Here is a 15718-nt window from a genome sequence, read left to right on the forward strand (position 1 = left end):
TATCTCACTAGTGATTGACAGTAATGCAAGATCAGCGTAACGCTGAACTTGGCAATATCGACAGGTGGTGCTCACTAAAGCACCAAATTATCTTCGAATGAGTCCAAAAACCTGTTTTGTTTCATAACCTTCAAACAACAATTCCGCCTACTACTACAAGTGTATCATTAAGTAATCATACGCTACCAATATCTGACAGCGTTACAATTTTGGGTGCCATTTTAGAAAAGCTATTAAATACGCATGGTTACCTCGCTTGTAAAATAAATTTCATTTTGTTCTCACTTTATCATCAAAACAGGCAGCTATTTTCAACCTCATATTCTTCGCTCGTTGCATATCATTGTTACATACATTGCCATTTATCATACTCTAAGCAGACGCTGCGCAGACGAGGTGGCGCGGATGAGCACATCTCGATGGGCACTCGGCGTTCCTATCAACTAAGAATTTGTGCAGTTTCCACAGTGCTGCAATAAGCCAGTCATTTCACTCCTTAGCGCCAATGTTAGATCCATTGTTAATTTATTTATTTACACAATACTGCAGGCAGCAATTCTGCCGAAGCAGGAGAAGGATTACAAAAGATGCTTTTTCAACATATTTTCAAATGAAACACGAGATGTGCATTCAACAATACGTTCTGCTAAATGATTCCATTCTTCGCTCGTAAGTGGAAAAAAATTATTTCTGAAAGATTTTAGTGCTTGCAAAGTATGACTGGACTACTTTAGAATGAAAAATGCGCGACGACCTTTGTAGAGCATGCGTATTATATGTGGCATCCGTTACAGGAAGTACCCCGGCGTAAAACACTTTCGTGTTACAATGTACTTGTTGCATGTGGCTACTATTCGCCAGTCACGCAGGCGGAGGACAAAGCCGGTCCGCACCGCGCAGCATGGTCTGACTGGATCGTACGAGCGCGAGGACTCACACGGCCCTGTCGAGCACAAAGCAAACGTTGCACAATATGCACTACATCTGCATGTAGCTGCGGTCTGCTACGTAGCGCAGATACGGCAGGGTGCCCGGACGAGTCCACTGGCTCAGCGCTGTGCTGCTCGCTCATGACAACCGCGTTTGGCTTACGTTTGGCGCGTCGCAGGCACCAAAATCGGGGGCAGTGGCGTCTACACTAACATCCAAATTCAAACGTGAACTGCGCGCCATGGTGACATATAGACAGCGGTGCCTTGTGAGCACGCCTCGCTCTGTCGTAACCTTGGCAGTGAAAGGCATTGAAGGAGGAGCGGAAGCACCGCGAACGCCGTGTTTGATTGCCAATCCACTTCTGGTGAAACGCATCGAAGTACTTTTCGTGACAAAGTGTTTATTAAATAGTCTACTTTAACTTCCAATGCTTTTCTCCACTTCTGTAAAAATGTAAGTGGATCAGGGCCCGCTTAGGTGCCTCCGAATTCGTAAACTTTACGTAAAATTGGTAGAGTTGATATATACATTAACAGCTTGTGACAAAAACCAAGGAAGTGTATTTGAATTAACAGAAAGCAATCACTTACTGCTTTTTTGTAGTCTTCGTTCATCTGTGCCACAATTTGCTGGGTTGGCACTATCGATCTCAAGCAGTCTACTGCAAAAATATCACCTGGATGCGTCATCTTGGAGAACCTGCGTGGCAGTGGTTCACACTGATTAATCGCCTAGCGATGCCCGCGGTGTCGACAGCGGATTTTTCGCGACACTGAGCCTTTAGCGTACATGACAGGAGTGTGGCGCAAAGATGAGCCTAAAAGCTCTTTTATATATACCCAAACAGCTTGTGACGAAAACTGAGAAAGTGTATTCGAATTAACAGAAAGCATTCACTTACCCCTTGGGTGGCCTCCTTGTCATTGATTTGGTTGATATGTTCATCATCACGTCTGATTTCTTCTTGGAGTGTTATCTTATATTCATAGCCCAAAGGCATCTTCTAGCTGAACTGGAAAAACATGGTGAGACATATTCAAGCCGGGACATACCTAAAGGGTTCCTGAGCCTCCCCTAGGGCTCGCTGAAAAAACAATCAGCGGATAGCATACGTTTCTGCGAACACCCCAGCCAAGTTTTGAAGTTTTGCGCGGCGCGTGGAGTTCACAAGCCGAGCGCGAAGTCGCCTTTCTCTCAAGCGCTCTCTTTTACAGCGATGGCTTTAGGGCCTCGTTACGCCGAAAATCCGGCGTTGGCCGTGCGCCGACCTCGAGCACAAATTTCCGTATATATTTAGGTATGTTTATGCCATATCCCACGCCTTGCTATATGACATGCGGCATGTGCGAGTTATATTGTCGCATCATTGTAGTACTAAAGTTGCTCATACCTGGTCTTACATTCTGACAACGTTATTCGTCGGAATTTTGAGAACGATAGTCAAGAAACCAATGTAAGAACAAAAAACCGTCAGCGCATGCTTTTAAAGCGAAGCTTTCTTTGCTTCTTTCTGCGACTTTCCCGCTGCTGCAACACTGCTGCTGTGGTCTTGCATGCCGCCTTAACGCCGGCCACGTCAAGACGCAGATCAGATGCGCGCCTTAAACTAACGCCGGCCGCGTTATGACGTGGCTGAGGTGTGGCCTTGTCGGAAAATCATGAAACGCATGCACCGTCGGCGTTCTGTTCCACGACAGACGTTTATGAGCTGTAACTTTCAAAATTCCGAGGAGTAACTTTGTAAAGAATGTAAGACAAGGTATGAGACACATGGAGTGCCTGTGTGGTTGTGGTTCAGACTGATTATTCGCCTAGCGATTCCCGCGGCGTCGACAGCGGATTTTTCGGGACAATCGGCCGTTAGCGTACATGACAGGAGTGTGGCACAAAGACGACCCAGAAAGCTCGTGTCAACATTTACGGCGCATCGCCTGTGAACAATGCCCACTGGACGCCGTACTAGGCGCGACGCCCCACAAATGGAGTGCGGGAGCTGCCGCGGTTGTCTCCGTGCTCATTGCAGCAGCAAGGACAGCGAAGGGAGCAGGCGGGGAGAATGTTAGCGAGGAAATAGAGAAAAAGCAGGCAGTTCTGCGACGCACAACGCTAGAACCCACAATGGCGCCAAAGCGTGCACTCAACGCCGAGGAGACGAAGGCTCGCAGAAAGCGTCGAGCAGAGCAGCCAGGGTAACATTGCATATCACATCACGACTGTCGTATGCGGTCAATATATCACCGCCAATCAACGCAAACAGCAGAGAAAGCTTCGCTTACATCGATTCTCTCATTGCGTAGGATACGCATATTTTTACAGGGCCCCGAAACGTTACGGCTCTCCCGGCGAACTGCAAAGAGGCTGCCCTCGCGTTTCTTGGTTGGCGTTAATTTCAATGAGGACGTGTTCTCTGTGACACGCCGCGACATCATGCACGAAAAAGTCGCAGTTTTGCCCGAAAGGCGAAGCAACAATTGCGATAGCAAATTAGTATACATAGCTATATTAAGCAAGGATAGTAGATTTATCGGCCGTATAAACTTGTAAACACTGGCTAACTAACTATAAATTAACAAGCACGGCGTCAGATGTTTTTTTTTTTTAGTTTTCATGTCGCGTTACATTGGCAGTTTCATTGGCAGTTTCATGGCCCGTTATAATCGTGGTCACGTTACATTCGATTAAATACGGTATGTAACGCCAGCGAGGAATCTACCGAGTAGGAGATGATGGCCATGAATTTTCTGAGCTTTCTACAATAACGGGGAGAGAATCTGTCAGCTGTTCAGCGTCGTGTCTGCCCATCCCCTTAAGGGGATGAGATAGGAATCTGCAAGCTAACGTTGGAATATCGTATCCCGGCCACGGCGGTAGCATTTCGATGGGGGCGAAATGCGAAAACACCAGTGTGCTTAGATTTAGGTGCACGTTAAAGAACCCCAGGTGGTCAAAATTCCCGGAGTCCTCCACTACGGCGTGCCTAATAATCAGAAAGTGGTTTTGGCACGTAAAACCCCAAATATTATTAACGTTGGAACTCACCACAGTACTGAAAAGCTGAATCCTTAGGGATGTAGACACTTGAGCTGGACCCTCCGACAGGCTCGATATTAGTCGTTCCATATCTTCTTTCGGCGCTTTTTCGACCGCTACCGCAGTAGCATCGGGGAGGGCTGAGCCTGCACCACGGTGTAAGATATACACTCTCTATACTCCGTTTCAGACAGGTGAAACGCTCTGCTAGCTACGCAAGAAGTTCGGTGACAAGAACGTATCACTACGCGCTTTGCGTCCGTGCCTCTCTGCGCGCCAAAGGCGTATGCTCGTGCGAGCTTGCACGTGAGGCAAAAACCAAAAAGAAACGCAATGAAAAAGAAATTGATGTAAAACAACGCATGAAATAACCGTATATGACAGTTTGTTTCTGAGGATTAAAACGTTTTTCGTACAACACTCAGCCTGTACCAAGAACAGTTCCGCACAATTACGATCAAGAATACAGCGTCGCACCCGAGCGTCTGGGAGGACCACGCATTGCGGCTGGCGGAGACACTTCTTCCGGCCAACGCGGTGTTTCCTTTATTTTTTTTTACTTCAATAGCATTTTAAGGTTATGCTGCATCACGCCATTCGCTATCACCCAGGTGGCGTAATCACACATGACCAACGACCAGGGAAACGCTGAAGTCCCTCGTGCTTGGAAATGAAGTAATAAATCACGGAAAGAACCGATGCCGTTTCGGCACTTTCCGTTTGCACTGGAGTAACATTTTGAACTGGCGATGCGCCTTGTTTCTTCATCCGTCAAACGGTAGCCAGGTGTCCCTTGATACGGCTGCAAGTTTTGTTCCGGGCCAGACAATTTCTGAAGACGCCAAGTGCCCGCCACAAGCCGCCGCAATGGTAACATGGACCGATTTGATGCGTACAAAACGAGCGATTTTCATTCGGCCGATTGAACCGGGTTCGAACGCCGTCCAGCTGACGCGTCGCGCAGGCGTTCGAGAACGCTCGACCACCTCGAGTACGCCTGTCCATCTCGAGTACGCCTGTCCATCTAGCCGGGCGGGAGGCCATGGCCATATTTACCCGAACGCCGCGCCGCCGAACCGCCATCTTGCGCCGCTCCGACGGGGTGTATACGTTCTCGGCGTCGCCCAACGCTTGGTTGGCGTTCTGCGTCGCCGCCATTTCTCGACCGATTTCTTCGGCTTTATCCAAGGTCAAATGTTCTCAGTGAGCCAAAAACTTGTTGGATATGTGGGTTGGCGATTCCATTATTTGATCTCGGATCCGGTCGTCGTACGTAGCATCGAATTTGGAAGCGAGCTATTTCTCCTTGAGGGCCCTGACGGGTTCCATGAAACGCTCACCCGGCAGTTGCTTGGGCTTCTGAACAGATGTCTCTGCGCCAGGAGTTTGCCGAGAATAACCGATCCAAGAGCTTCAGCAGCTCCTCGTACTTGCTCGTCGTGGCCGTTGCCTCCGTAGTCGACGTACTGGGCGTCTGGGCCGCATTTCGTCATCCCGTTGCAGCGGTAGTTGTAGGCTGTGCCTCAGCCTGTTCTGCCGCGTCGTATTTCAGTTAGCCTTCCCTGCCCAAAACGCTGATGAGAGCCGACGCTCGACACTCGTCCTCCCATCCGCTCCCGCCCGCCGACTTAATGTGTACCTGGAAATTTTGCTTCCATCTGTACCAAGGAATCAGAGGAGGGCCAGGTAAGTCGAGGACCAGAGGAAGGTTTAAAAAGACGCCATTCTGTAGCGTTGCAAACAGAAGTCTACGGCTAGGGTATCCGAAGGAAGCAGGGAATAGGCGTCTCCGAAGATGACCCCAGACGAAGAAGGCCTAGGCCTACGCCAGCTGAAGCATTCGGAGAAGCTCCGAAGGCATGCGAGGAAAAAGTATAGGAGCGAAGTAGATAAGTAACATTGTCACTTACGGCATTCGAGACAGCAGGTTCTTCTAAATCCTCGTCGCCATTCTGTACCGTCGCACCCAAAGCCGGCCGACGGAGGGGCCTCGCGTCCGAGAGGACGACGCAATGAAGTTGGCGGAGACGCTTGCACCGGGCGAGAGAGCCTGGCCAACGTGGCGTTTATTCGACTTGCATAGCATTTCGAGGGCATGTTCCGTCATGCCACTGGCTATCACACAAGTGGAGTGGTCACACCTCATTGGTGGCTCTCAGGTGGCATGATCACACCTCATTGGCCTATTGAATTCATACAAACGCACAGACATGGAGGTCGTGGCTCCATCATGCGATCGCTGCAGATAATTGTAGCGCGTGATACTTACGACGCCAGAGCGCAGCACGAGTCAAGCAAGAACATCAATTTCTAAGTGCGGACACAGCCACTGCAACACGCAACTCTAGTCTCCACAGCGTTGCACCTGATTTTCCGAGACGGAGTATTGCTGAGGACACTCGCGAGACGCTCTCGACGCGATGAAGTAGCAACAACGCACGTCCACCGGCCCTGTGAAGGCAGCGGATACCTATCGGCGGGACGACGCATAATTATTGCCAAGGATCAAGCTCAACCCACCCAACACCCTGTTTGGATCCCACCGATGGCATCGGTTGTTGGGAACTCGGCGCTGACGCCCGTGGTTGTACGTGGGTCGCAAGCCCCAAGGGTAGCGTTGGCCTGGCGGCCTGGGGTACAACTGGAAGCATCCGAAGGTCCCGGCAAAGCATGAGTCGACTGGTAACAACAAAACAACTTGTTTATTTTAACATCGCAAAGAGTTGGCGGTCAGGTTGACCGAAGTAGAGAGACGGGAGAGCACTTTACTCAACAGAAGAAATCGGAGCCCTCCTTTTGGCGTCCGGGGGCAGCTGTTTTTATACTCTCGCAGTTGAGGGCAAGAAGGAACCCCTCAATAGACGAGCACGTGAATGTACAATGGGCTAATGGTGACGCACACTGTCGTAGCGCTGCCGGTCGGGCACAATGACTGGAATGAGAGGGTGATCCCTGCTGTCGCACCGCCTGGTTCGGGCACAATGACTGGAATGAGAGGGTGATCCCTGCTTTCGCATCGCCCGGTTTGGGCACAATGGCACATACACTCACACACGCACATGAAGACACGTGGCATCGGAACATGCCTGGAAACGCCTGGAAACACCTGGCGGGGAGCGTTGCGGTGACGACGAACGGGCCAAAATGTCTGCCGCCCCGCCGCAGTCGCGCCGGCAAAACCGCGTGTCGCAGGCGAAACGCAACAGACCGCCCCGCCGGGGGAAGGAGATCCCGATGGACAGGGGACTGCATCCGCTGTCCGGAGGGATGTCGCTCGATGATGCTCATAACCGAAGTCGGGCGTCCCTCGACGTTTCTTGAGCGCAGCGCACAGAGAAGGCCTTGTTCTCTCGTTCAGGTTCGCACGGGACACTGCAAAGTGACTTCGGGAGAGTTCACATTTTTGTTCTCGTTCCCGGCAAGCGTTAGAACTACGCTGAAACTCAACCGCTCAGTCAGCAAGCACGGCACAACCCTCACTAAGCCCTGCCAGGCTCTTTCCCCTTTTTATACCACTGCCTAGTTCCTTACAGTAGTCTAGCATCACTCAGAACGCGTCCACAAATTGGAAAATTGCACTAGAAAGCATATCATCACTTTGAAACACTAAACAAAAGCAATATGTTAAAAAAAATCCTGCCTCAGGAAGAAAAACATCAGTAACCAACAATTTTGAGGCTGATTCCTACGTTAGGGGCTTCGACTTAAGCCATCGGCGTTACCGTTGAGACTCCCCTTTTTGTAACGCACCTCAAAGGAATATTGTTGTAAAGCGAGGCTCCAGCGCAGGAGGCGGCCATTTTTGGGAGAGATGGTCTGCAGCCATTGGAGAGGGCAGTGATCCGTCTCAATGATAAACCTCGAGCCGGCTAGATAGCATGACAATTTCTGAACGGCCCACACGAGACACGCACACTCTTTCTCGGTGGCGCTATACGCCTGCTCACGACTGGTCAGCTTACGACTAGCATACAGGACGGGGTGTTCTACTTCTCCCTTTTCCCGTTGGCACAGTACAACGCCCATGCCTCGCTCACTAGCATCGCACTGAACAATGAACCCTTTTGTATAGTCTGGCGATCGTAGCACAGGCTGGTTTGTTAGGGCACTCTTTAGGGCGCTAAAAGCTCTTTCCTTTGTCTCGTCCCAGACGACTGTTTGAGGCTCTGACTTTCTTAGAGCATCCGTCAGGGGAGCCGCGATATCAGAGTACCTGGGGATGTACCTCTGATAGTAGCCGGCGACACCTAAGAACGACCGAATATCGGTCTTCGTGCGCGGTTGCGGAAAGTCTCGCACAGCGGCCACCTTTATTTCACAGGGGCGGCGACGACCCTGACCAATCACGTGACCGAGGTAGACAACCTCGGCCTGTGCTAACTGGCACTTAGGAGCCTTTACTGTCAAGCCCGCTTCGCGCAGGCGGGTTAGCACTGCCCGCAAGTGTGCCATATGCTCAGACCAGGATGCGGAGAATATCGCTACGTCGTCTAGATACGGTAAAGCGAATTCTTGCTGTCCCCGCAACACTTTATCCATGAGGCTTGAAAAACAGTATGGCGCGTTCTTCAAACCAAAACTCAACACTTTAGGACGGAATGTTCCCATTGGTGAAATGAACGCCGCATACCTACTAGCCTCTTCTGTAAGTGGAACCTGCCAATAACCCCTGACAAGATCTAGGGTGGAAATAAACTGAGCGCTACTAACTTTCTCAAGGCGCTCCTCGATGTTAGGGATCGGATAAATTTGATCCTTAGTGATGGAATTAAGCCTGCGGTAGTCGACGCAAGGACGAGGTTCCTTGCCCGGTACCTCAACTAAAATCAAAGGGGAGGTATAATCACTCTCACCTGCCTCAATAACACCGAGCTGTAGCATTTTCTTTACCTCAGCCTCCATAATGTCGCTCTGGCGGGGTGACACCCGGTACGCCTTGGATCGTACTGGCTCTGGGGAGGTAAGTTCTATTTCATGAGTAAGGACAGAAGTCCTACCAGGCCTCTCAGAGAACAGACCTTGAAACTCTTGTAATAGCTGGTGTAGTTCGGTTTTCTGCTCGGGCGACAGCGGTGCTTTACTGATAAGGTCACTAATAACTTGACCGGTGTCTTCCCTGTTCGTCACTGAGCCTAGTCCCGGAAGCTCGACCGGAAGCTCTTCAGGAACGTTTACCATCATGCACACCACTGCTTCCCTTTGTCTATAAGGTTTGAGCAGATTACAGTGGTAAACGTGCTGTGCTTTCCGCTTTCCTGGCAGACTTACCACGTAGTTAACGTCCGACAGTTTCTGAACAATTCGCGCTGGGCCCTCCCACTGCACGTCTAGTTTGTTGTTTAGCGATGTGCGCAATATCATGACCTCATCGCCCACCTCAAAACGACGGGCCCTGGCTGTCCGATCATAATAAACCTTGGCCCTCTGCTGGGCCTTTGCCATTGCTTCACCTGACAACTCCTGTGCCCTTCTTAAGCGTTCGAGGAGCTTAAGCACGTATTCCACTACGACTGGGTCGTCGCCCCTGCCTTCCCATGATTCTCGTAGCATGCGAAGCGGAGACCGAAGCGAGCGACCGTACACCAGCTCAGCTGGCGAAAACCCCGTAGCCGCATGCGGCGCGGTCCTTAAAGCAAACATCACCCCAGGCAGACACAGCTCCCAGTCAGTTCGATGTTCAAAACACAACGCTCTCAACACGCGCTTCATGACGGAGTGGAGCTTCTCAACGGAATTCGACTGTGGGTGGTACACTGAGCTGTGTAGCAGCTTTACCCCACACCTTTCGAGAAAAGTTGTTGTCAAAGCGCTAGTAAACACTGTGCCCTGATCTGATTGGATTTCCGCAGGAAAACCAACTCGCGCAAATATGGACAGTAGTGCATTGACTATCTCAACTGAGCTGAGTTCTTTAAGCGGCACTGCTTCAGGGAACTTTGTCGCTGGGCAGATCACAGTCAAAATGTGTCTGTACCCCGTGGCTGTTACCGGCAGAGGTCCCACTGTATCAATAACGAGCCGTCTAAAAGGCTCCGTAATGATAGGTACCAATTTCAACGGCGCCCTCGATTTGTCCCCTGGTTTGCCCACCCGCTGACAGGTGTCACATGACCTCACGAAGTGGTCTGCGTCCCGAAAACACCCTGGCCAATAGTACTCTTGCAAGAGACGGTCCTTAGTTTTCTTAACTCCTAGGTGTCCGGACCACGAACCCCCGTGTGACAAGCGCAACAGATCCTGACGATAGCATTGAGGCACGATCAGCTGATCGAACTCCACTCCTCGGCGGTCTAGATACTTCCGGTACAGGACTCCACCTCTTTCCACAAAACGCGCATTTTTCGTGGCGATACCTTCCTTGACATTGCAGCGTATGTTTTCTAGGCTACCATCCTTCTTTTGCTCGGCTATCAAAGCCGACCGGCTGACTTTTAGCAACCTATCAAGTCCGTCTGACGTAGGCGCGATGAGCAAATCAGTAGATAGCTCTTCTAACTTTCCCGTGTCGGGCGTTTCCTCTCCAGTATCTGGCGCCTTTAACGTTACAGACTCAATTTTATTCAGTTCGGGCGTGCTCTGAATATCAGCTTGCTGCGCCTTTGACCCTTTTTCGTTGTTTGATAACGTCGGCCCCGCAACTACCGCCTTTGCAGCGAGCTCCCGAACCTTCGATCTGGTTAAGGCCTGAACACTAGCTTCACCAAACAAAAGCCCCTTCTCGCGCAGGAGGTGATCGGACCTGTTTGAAAATAGGTACGGGTACTGGGGTGGCAGCATAGATGACACTGCCGCCTCCGTCTCAAGCGCTCCGAAAGGTCCTTCAATAAGCACTTTTGCTACCGGCAGACACACGCTATGAGCTTCCACGGCTTGCTTGATCCATGCGCACTCGCCCGTGAACATATGGGGTTCTACATAAGACGGGTGAACTACATCCATCGTAGCTGCGGAATCGCGAAGCACTCGGCACTCTTTCCCGTTCACGAGGAGGTCTCGCATGTAAGGCTCGAGAAGCTTCATGTTCTCGTCAGTGCTGCCTATTGAAAAAAACACAACTTTTGGTGTTGTTTCCGGACACTGCGCCGAAAAGTGACCCGGCTTCTGGCACGTATAACAAACGCGCGCTTGCCTCATCTCGAACCGCTTTCTGCGTTCGGCTTCGGCTGCCGCCGTCTCCTTAGGTTCGGTCGCACTGCTTCCACACGCATCCGCACTACGCGTGTTCCCCTTTGCTCTCATGGGTGTGAACTTCGGCCTCTCAAACTTCAAGCCAAATTCACCCTTTTGACCGTCCTTAGCTCCGCGAGCCCGACGCGTCACAAACTCCTCGGCTAGCTCAGCGGCTTTAGCCACCGTACAAACGTCTGGCCTATCCAAGACCCAGTACCGCACGTTCTCCGGTAACCGACTATAAAACTGTTCTAGCCCGAAACACTGCAGAACTTTATCGTGGTCACCAAACGCTTTCTCTTCTTTGAGCCACTCCTGCATGTTCGACATAAGCCTATACGCAAACTCTGTATATGACTCACTTTTGCCTTTCTCATTTTCCCGAAACTTCCGACGGAACGCCTCCGCAGACAGCCGGTACTTTTTTAGAAGACTCGATTTCACTGTGTCGAAATCCTCTGCCTCCTCTCTATCCAAGCGAGCGACTGCGTCGGCCGCCTCGCCGGGTAACAAAGTGAGCAAGCGCTGTGGCCACGTTTCCCGAGAGAACCCCTGCTTCTCGCACGTTCGCTCAAAGTTAACCAGGAACAAACCAATGTCCTCTCCAAGCTTAAACGGCCGCATCAGGTCAGTCATTTTGAACAATACGCGTTCTCCTGCACCGTGTGCCTGACTTCCATTACGAGCGCGTTCCATCTCTACCTCAAGACGCTTCATTTCCAAAGCGTGTTGACGGTCATGCTCTTGTTGCTCTCGCTCTTTCTGTTCTTTACGTTCACGCTCTTCTTTTTCTTTCTGTTCTTTACGTTCACGCTCTTGTCTTTTTGCAGTCTCCCTCTCCTCAATGGTCTCAAGGCATTCCGACAGCTCGTCATCCTCAGCCTCTAACTCAAGAATAGCCTTTAGCAGTTCAGGTTTTCTTAGTTTGTCTGAGACATCCAGACCCAACTCTCTTGCAAGCTCCAGCAATTTCGGTTTGCGCAACGACTTCAAATCCATGGCTGCTCTGAATGCTGCTTTCTCTACTGCTTACTATTGTCTTGCCGCAAACTAACCCGGCAGCAACGACAACCACAATTACCAGCTCTGTTTCTGACACTAACAAAAGCCTGGCAAAGCTCAGAAGAAGAAAGTCCCGCACTCACCAAACCTCGCAGGCAGGAATTCCGCGCAGTCGTTCCGCTGCAGGCAACCAGTCGTCCCACAGGGCTCGTTGCACTGCTCCCGGATCGTCGTTGAGCTGCTCAGCATACAGTCAACTGCATCTCTTCGCTGCTGGCCTCTGTTGTCGCGATCTCACCGCTGGCAGACAGTTGTTTGAAGTCGGAGGCGATCTCACCGCTGCCAACCAGATGTTTGGATCCCACCGATGGCATCGGTTGTTGGGAACTCGGCGCTGACGCCCGTGGTTGTACGTGGGTCGCAAGCCCCAAGGGTAGCGTTGGCCTGGCGGCCTGGGGTACAACTGGAAGCATCCGAAGGTCCCGGCAAAGCATGAGTCGACTGGTAACAACAAAACAACTTGTTTATTTTAACATCGCAAAGAGTTGGCGGTCAGGTTGACCGAAGTAGAGAGACGGGAGAGCACTTTACTCAACAGAAGAAATCGGAGCCCTCCTTTTGGCGTCCGGGGGCAGCTGTTTTTATACTCTCGCAGTTGAGGGCAAGAAGGAACCCCTCAATAGACGAGCACGTGAATGTACAATGGGCTAATGGTGACGCACACTGTCGTAGCGCTGCCGGTCGGGCACAATGACTGGAATGAGAGGGTGATCCCTGCTGTCGCACCGCCTGGTTCGGGCACAATGACTGGAATGAGAGGGTGATCCCTGCTTTCGCATCGCCCGGTTTGGGCACAATGGCACATACACTCACACACGCACATGAAGACACGTGGCATCGGAACATGCCTGGAAACGCCTGGAAACACCTGGCGGGGAGCGTTGCGGCGACGACGAACGGGCCAAAATGTCTGCCGCCCCGCCGCAGACGCTCCGGCAAAACCGCGTGTCGCAGGCGAAACGCAACAACCCATACAAACGCCCCAGAGTTGCAGCACTTACCTTGAAATGCTCTCCTTGATGAAGCGTCGAGCCTACAGAGAGGAGTAGAAGGGTCCTGGAGCAGGAGCACCGAACAGACGAATGGTTGGTTGCGGCAATGGGGGCTTGCCTCGAGGGCTTGTTCCACGCGCCCGTGCCAGCGCAAGATACGATCTACTAGATGTATATGTACAGCCTAGATGTTAACGATGATGATGATGATGATGATGAAGTTTCAATTAATGCCACAAACCAATGGGGTGATAGGCCACGAACCGGGTGGTACTACGATTGGAAAATGAAATAATTTAGTTAATAAATAAGTGATTAAATAAATAGTAAAAAAGGAAAATAAATGAATAATCGAAGACAAGAAATAAACTGATAGTAAATGAAATAAAGTAGTGTACAACGAGGTAGTCACCACTGCGTAGATAGGGATATAGTAAGGGAAACCTATTAATAAAATACATAAATGATAGAAGTAAAAATGAGCAAGTAAAATTTCGAATAATAATATTATTAATATAGCTGTGAATTTGTGTTTTTACTTTGAATTTTTTTTATTAATAGCTTACTCAATGAGAAATATATCAGTCATGACAAACTAGAAATATTAATAAGGTAATCTTGTGTCACAGAGGAAATTCCAACTGGCTTGGAAAGCGTTCCTGTGGCTGTGTCCTGATACCGCTGCTGCAAGTGAAGGTATAACAGTATTGTATAAAGGCCGTCCTAGATTTCGAAGGGGAAGTTGTGAACATCGTTTTCGATGAGTAGAAAACCGCCGACATGATAACAAAAAGTGATCGATGGATTCCGGCTCATTGTAGAGGTAGCATAAAGGGGATACTGCCAGACCACATCTGTGCGAGTAAAAATCAAGCGGTGGAATACGGCAACGCAGCCTTGTATATGATACTCTGAATTGCCAGTTAGAATACCGTTGTCGGTTCCAAGAATAACTTGCATGCATAAAGTATGCATATGTTGTTAATGAGAGTTTTTTTTTTGTCTTTGGTCAAAGAAAACTGCCTATATTTGGCTGCAGTGAAATGCGCAGTTGCCGGCAGCACAGATGTACTCCATTCTGGCGGACTGGCCAAGAACCGGGTAGAGCAATATAGAAATAAGAAAAATATTTATAGATCATTGTAACAAGATTTGTGAATGGGTATATGCGAAATATTAGATAGATATTAGCGCATGATTTTAATAGAATGAAGGAATAAAAGAATAAAAAGAATACCTAATCGATTTTGTAGAAATAAGGAAACCTCCTGTTCTGATTCTATAGCCCAAATCTTTCTGCTCTTACGACGAAGTCCTGGATGGTATCGCCAACCTTCCTTTCGTTGTGCCCAAGGGTCGAGGCCCCACAAAATAGTCAATTTTGAGCATTTATGTCTGATCTAAGAAGGCGTAACGGTGTTTCTGATGCTGGTTCTTGCAATTCAGAATGTCTTTGACAATCAATAAGGAAAACGATCTAATGTTTCATGTTTCCCGCAAGAGATACAGTTCGGTGAGGGATCTAGACCCCAGAACGCCTACACAGGTTGTCCTGCATAACTTGAGCCAAGGTTTTAAAAATGAAAGGCACTCCGGAAGCAAGTTGAACCATATGCCTAACGTTGGCACTGGCCTAGAGTTACTCAGGCTACTCTTGATTTTCCACTTAACTAAAGGATCTGTTATGTTTAATCAATCAACTTTTTAAGTATTGGCTGCAGACCCCAAGTGTGGTACGCAAAGCTGTAGAGCACCTTGAGAAACCTCTCAATGAATTGTTTCCTACACGATATATCTCACATGTTCCTTTTTTCCACGTTTGAAAGAAAGCTCGTTTAATATTTAAAGAAATGCCACGTGATGGGGCGCTTGCGCACATACATGGAGAATATCTATGCTTGCGCAGTGTTAATGTGCTGCCCTCAAGCGTGCGATGGATGAACAAGGTCGGCTGGCAGCGAGACTGACCCGCGACAGGGCGTTATGCCTGGTGTAGGTATCTGGGCATGGGGCTCTTATCGCATGACGGTGCAAGTGTATGCTGCTGGCTGAGCGTTGTCCAAGCGATAAAGCGGCTAAGGCCACGAAAAAGAAAAGACGAAAGCAGGATTTTGATTCTGCTTGAAAGAAGAGCGAAACGCGTGGGAACGATGAAAGGCGATGAGGTTTGCTGTAATTTTGCCTTTGTGCACAAATGACCTTGTAGTAGTTTTCGAATTGAAGACGTAAGTAAGACGTAGAATTGAAGACGTAGGTAACTTAGAACTCATGCTTTGACAATGCCCCGCGTTACGCGACGGCGTCACATCGTCCAAACGGGAGGATGCCCTAAGCAGCCGTGATCTTGAAGCACAGAAACGGGCTGTCCATCGGGCCCGCGATGCAGCAGAGAGGCTCGGCCTTTCTCTACCGACGTGAGAGCGGCCCGCTACGTGCTGACACGCGTTCCGGAGTATCAGAATAAAGGTTTACCATACCACGCCATCAACAACATTTCTTTCTCTGACAAGGAGACTGACGGGCAAGTAACA

At 49.9% G+C, this 15718-nt stretch overlaps 2 protein-coding genes across 3 annotated transcripts in view; one reads left to right on the forward strand and one right to left on the reverse strand.

The window, feature by feature from the left end:
- LOC142575555 (uncharacterized) overlaps window positions 1-6071 on the reverse strand; it is a 426302-nt gene extending 420231 nt beyond the window's left edge. The window contains exons 1-4 of the mRNA XM_075684991.1: window positions 5874-6071; window positions 3973-4109; window positions 1835-1945; window positions 1524-1632 (exon numbers count right to left, since the gene is read on the reverse strand). Coding sequence (XP_075541106.1) covers window positions 1524-1632; window positions 1835-1881 — 156 coding nt within the window. The 5' untranslated portion in view covers window positions 1882-1945; window positions 3973-4109; window positions 5874-6071. The remainder of the gene's footprint in view (window positions 1-1523; window positions 1633-1834; window positions 1946-3972; window positions 4110-5873) is intronic.
- Window positions 1-15718, forward strand: part of LOC142575567 (uncharacterized) — a 365001-nt gene that overhangs the window by 111054 nt on the left and 238229 nt on the right. The window lies entirely within an intron of this gene.

This window comes from Dermacentor variabilis, chromosome 3 (assembly GCF_050947875.1).
Source record: "Dermacentor variabilis isolate Ectoservices chromosome 3, ASM5094787v1, whole genome shotgun sequence".
Taxonomy (NCBI): domain Eukaryota; kingdom Metazoa; phylum Arthropoda; class Arachnida; order Ixodida; family Ixodidae; genus Dermacentor; species Dermacentor variabilis.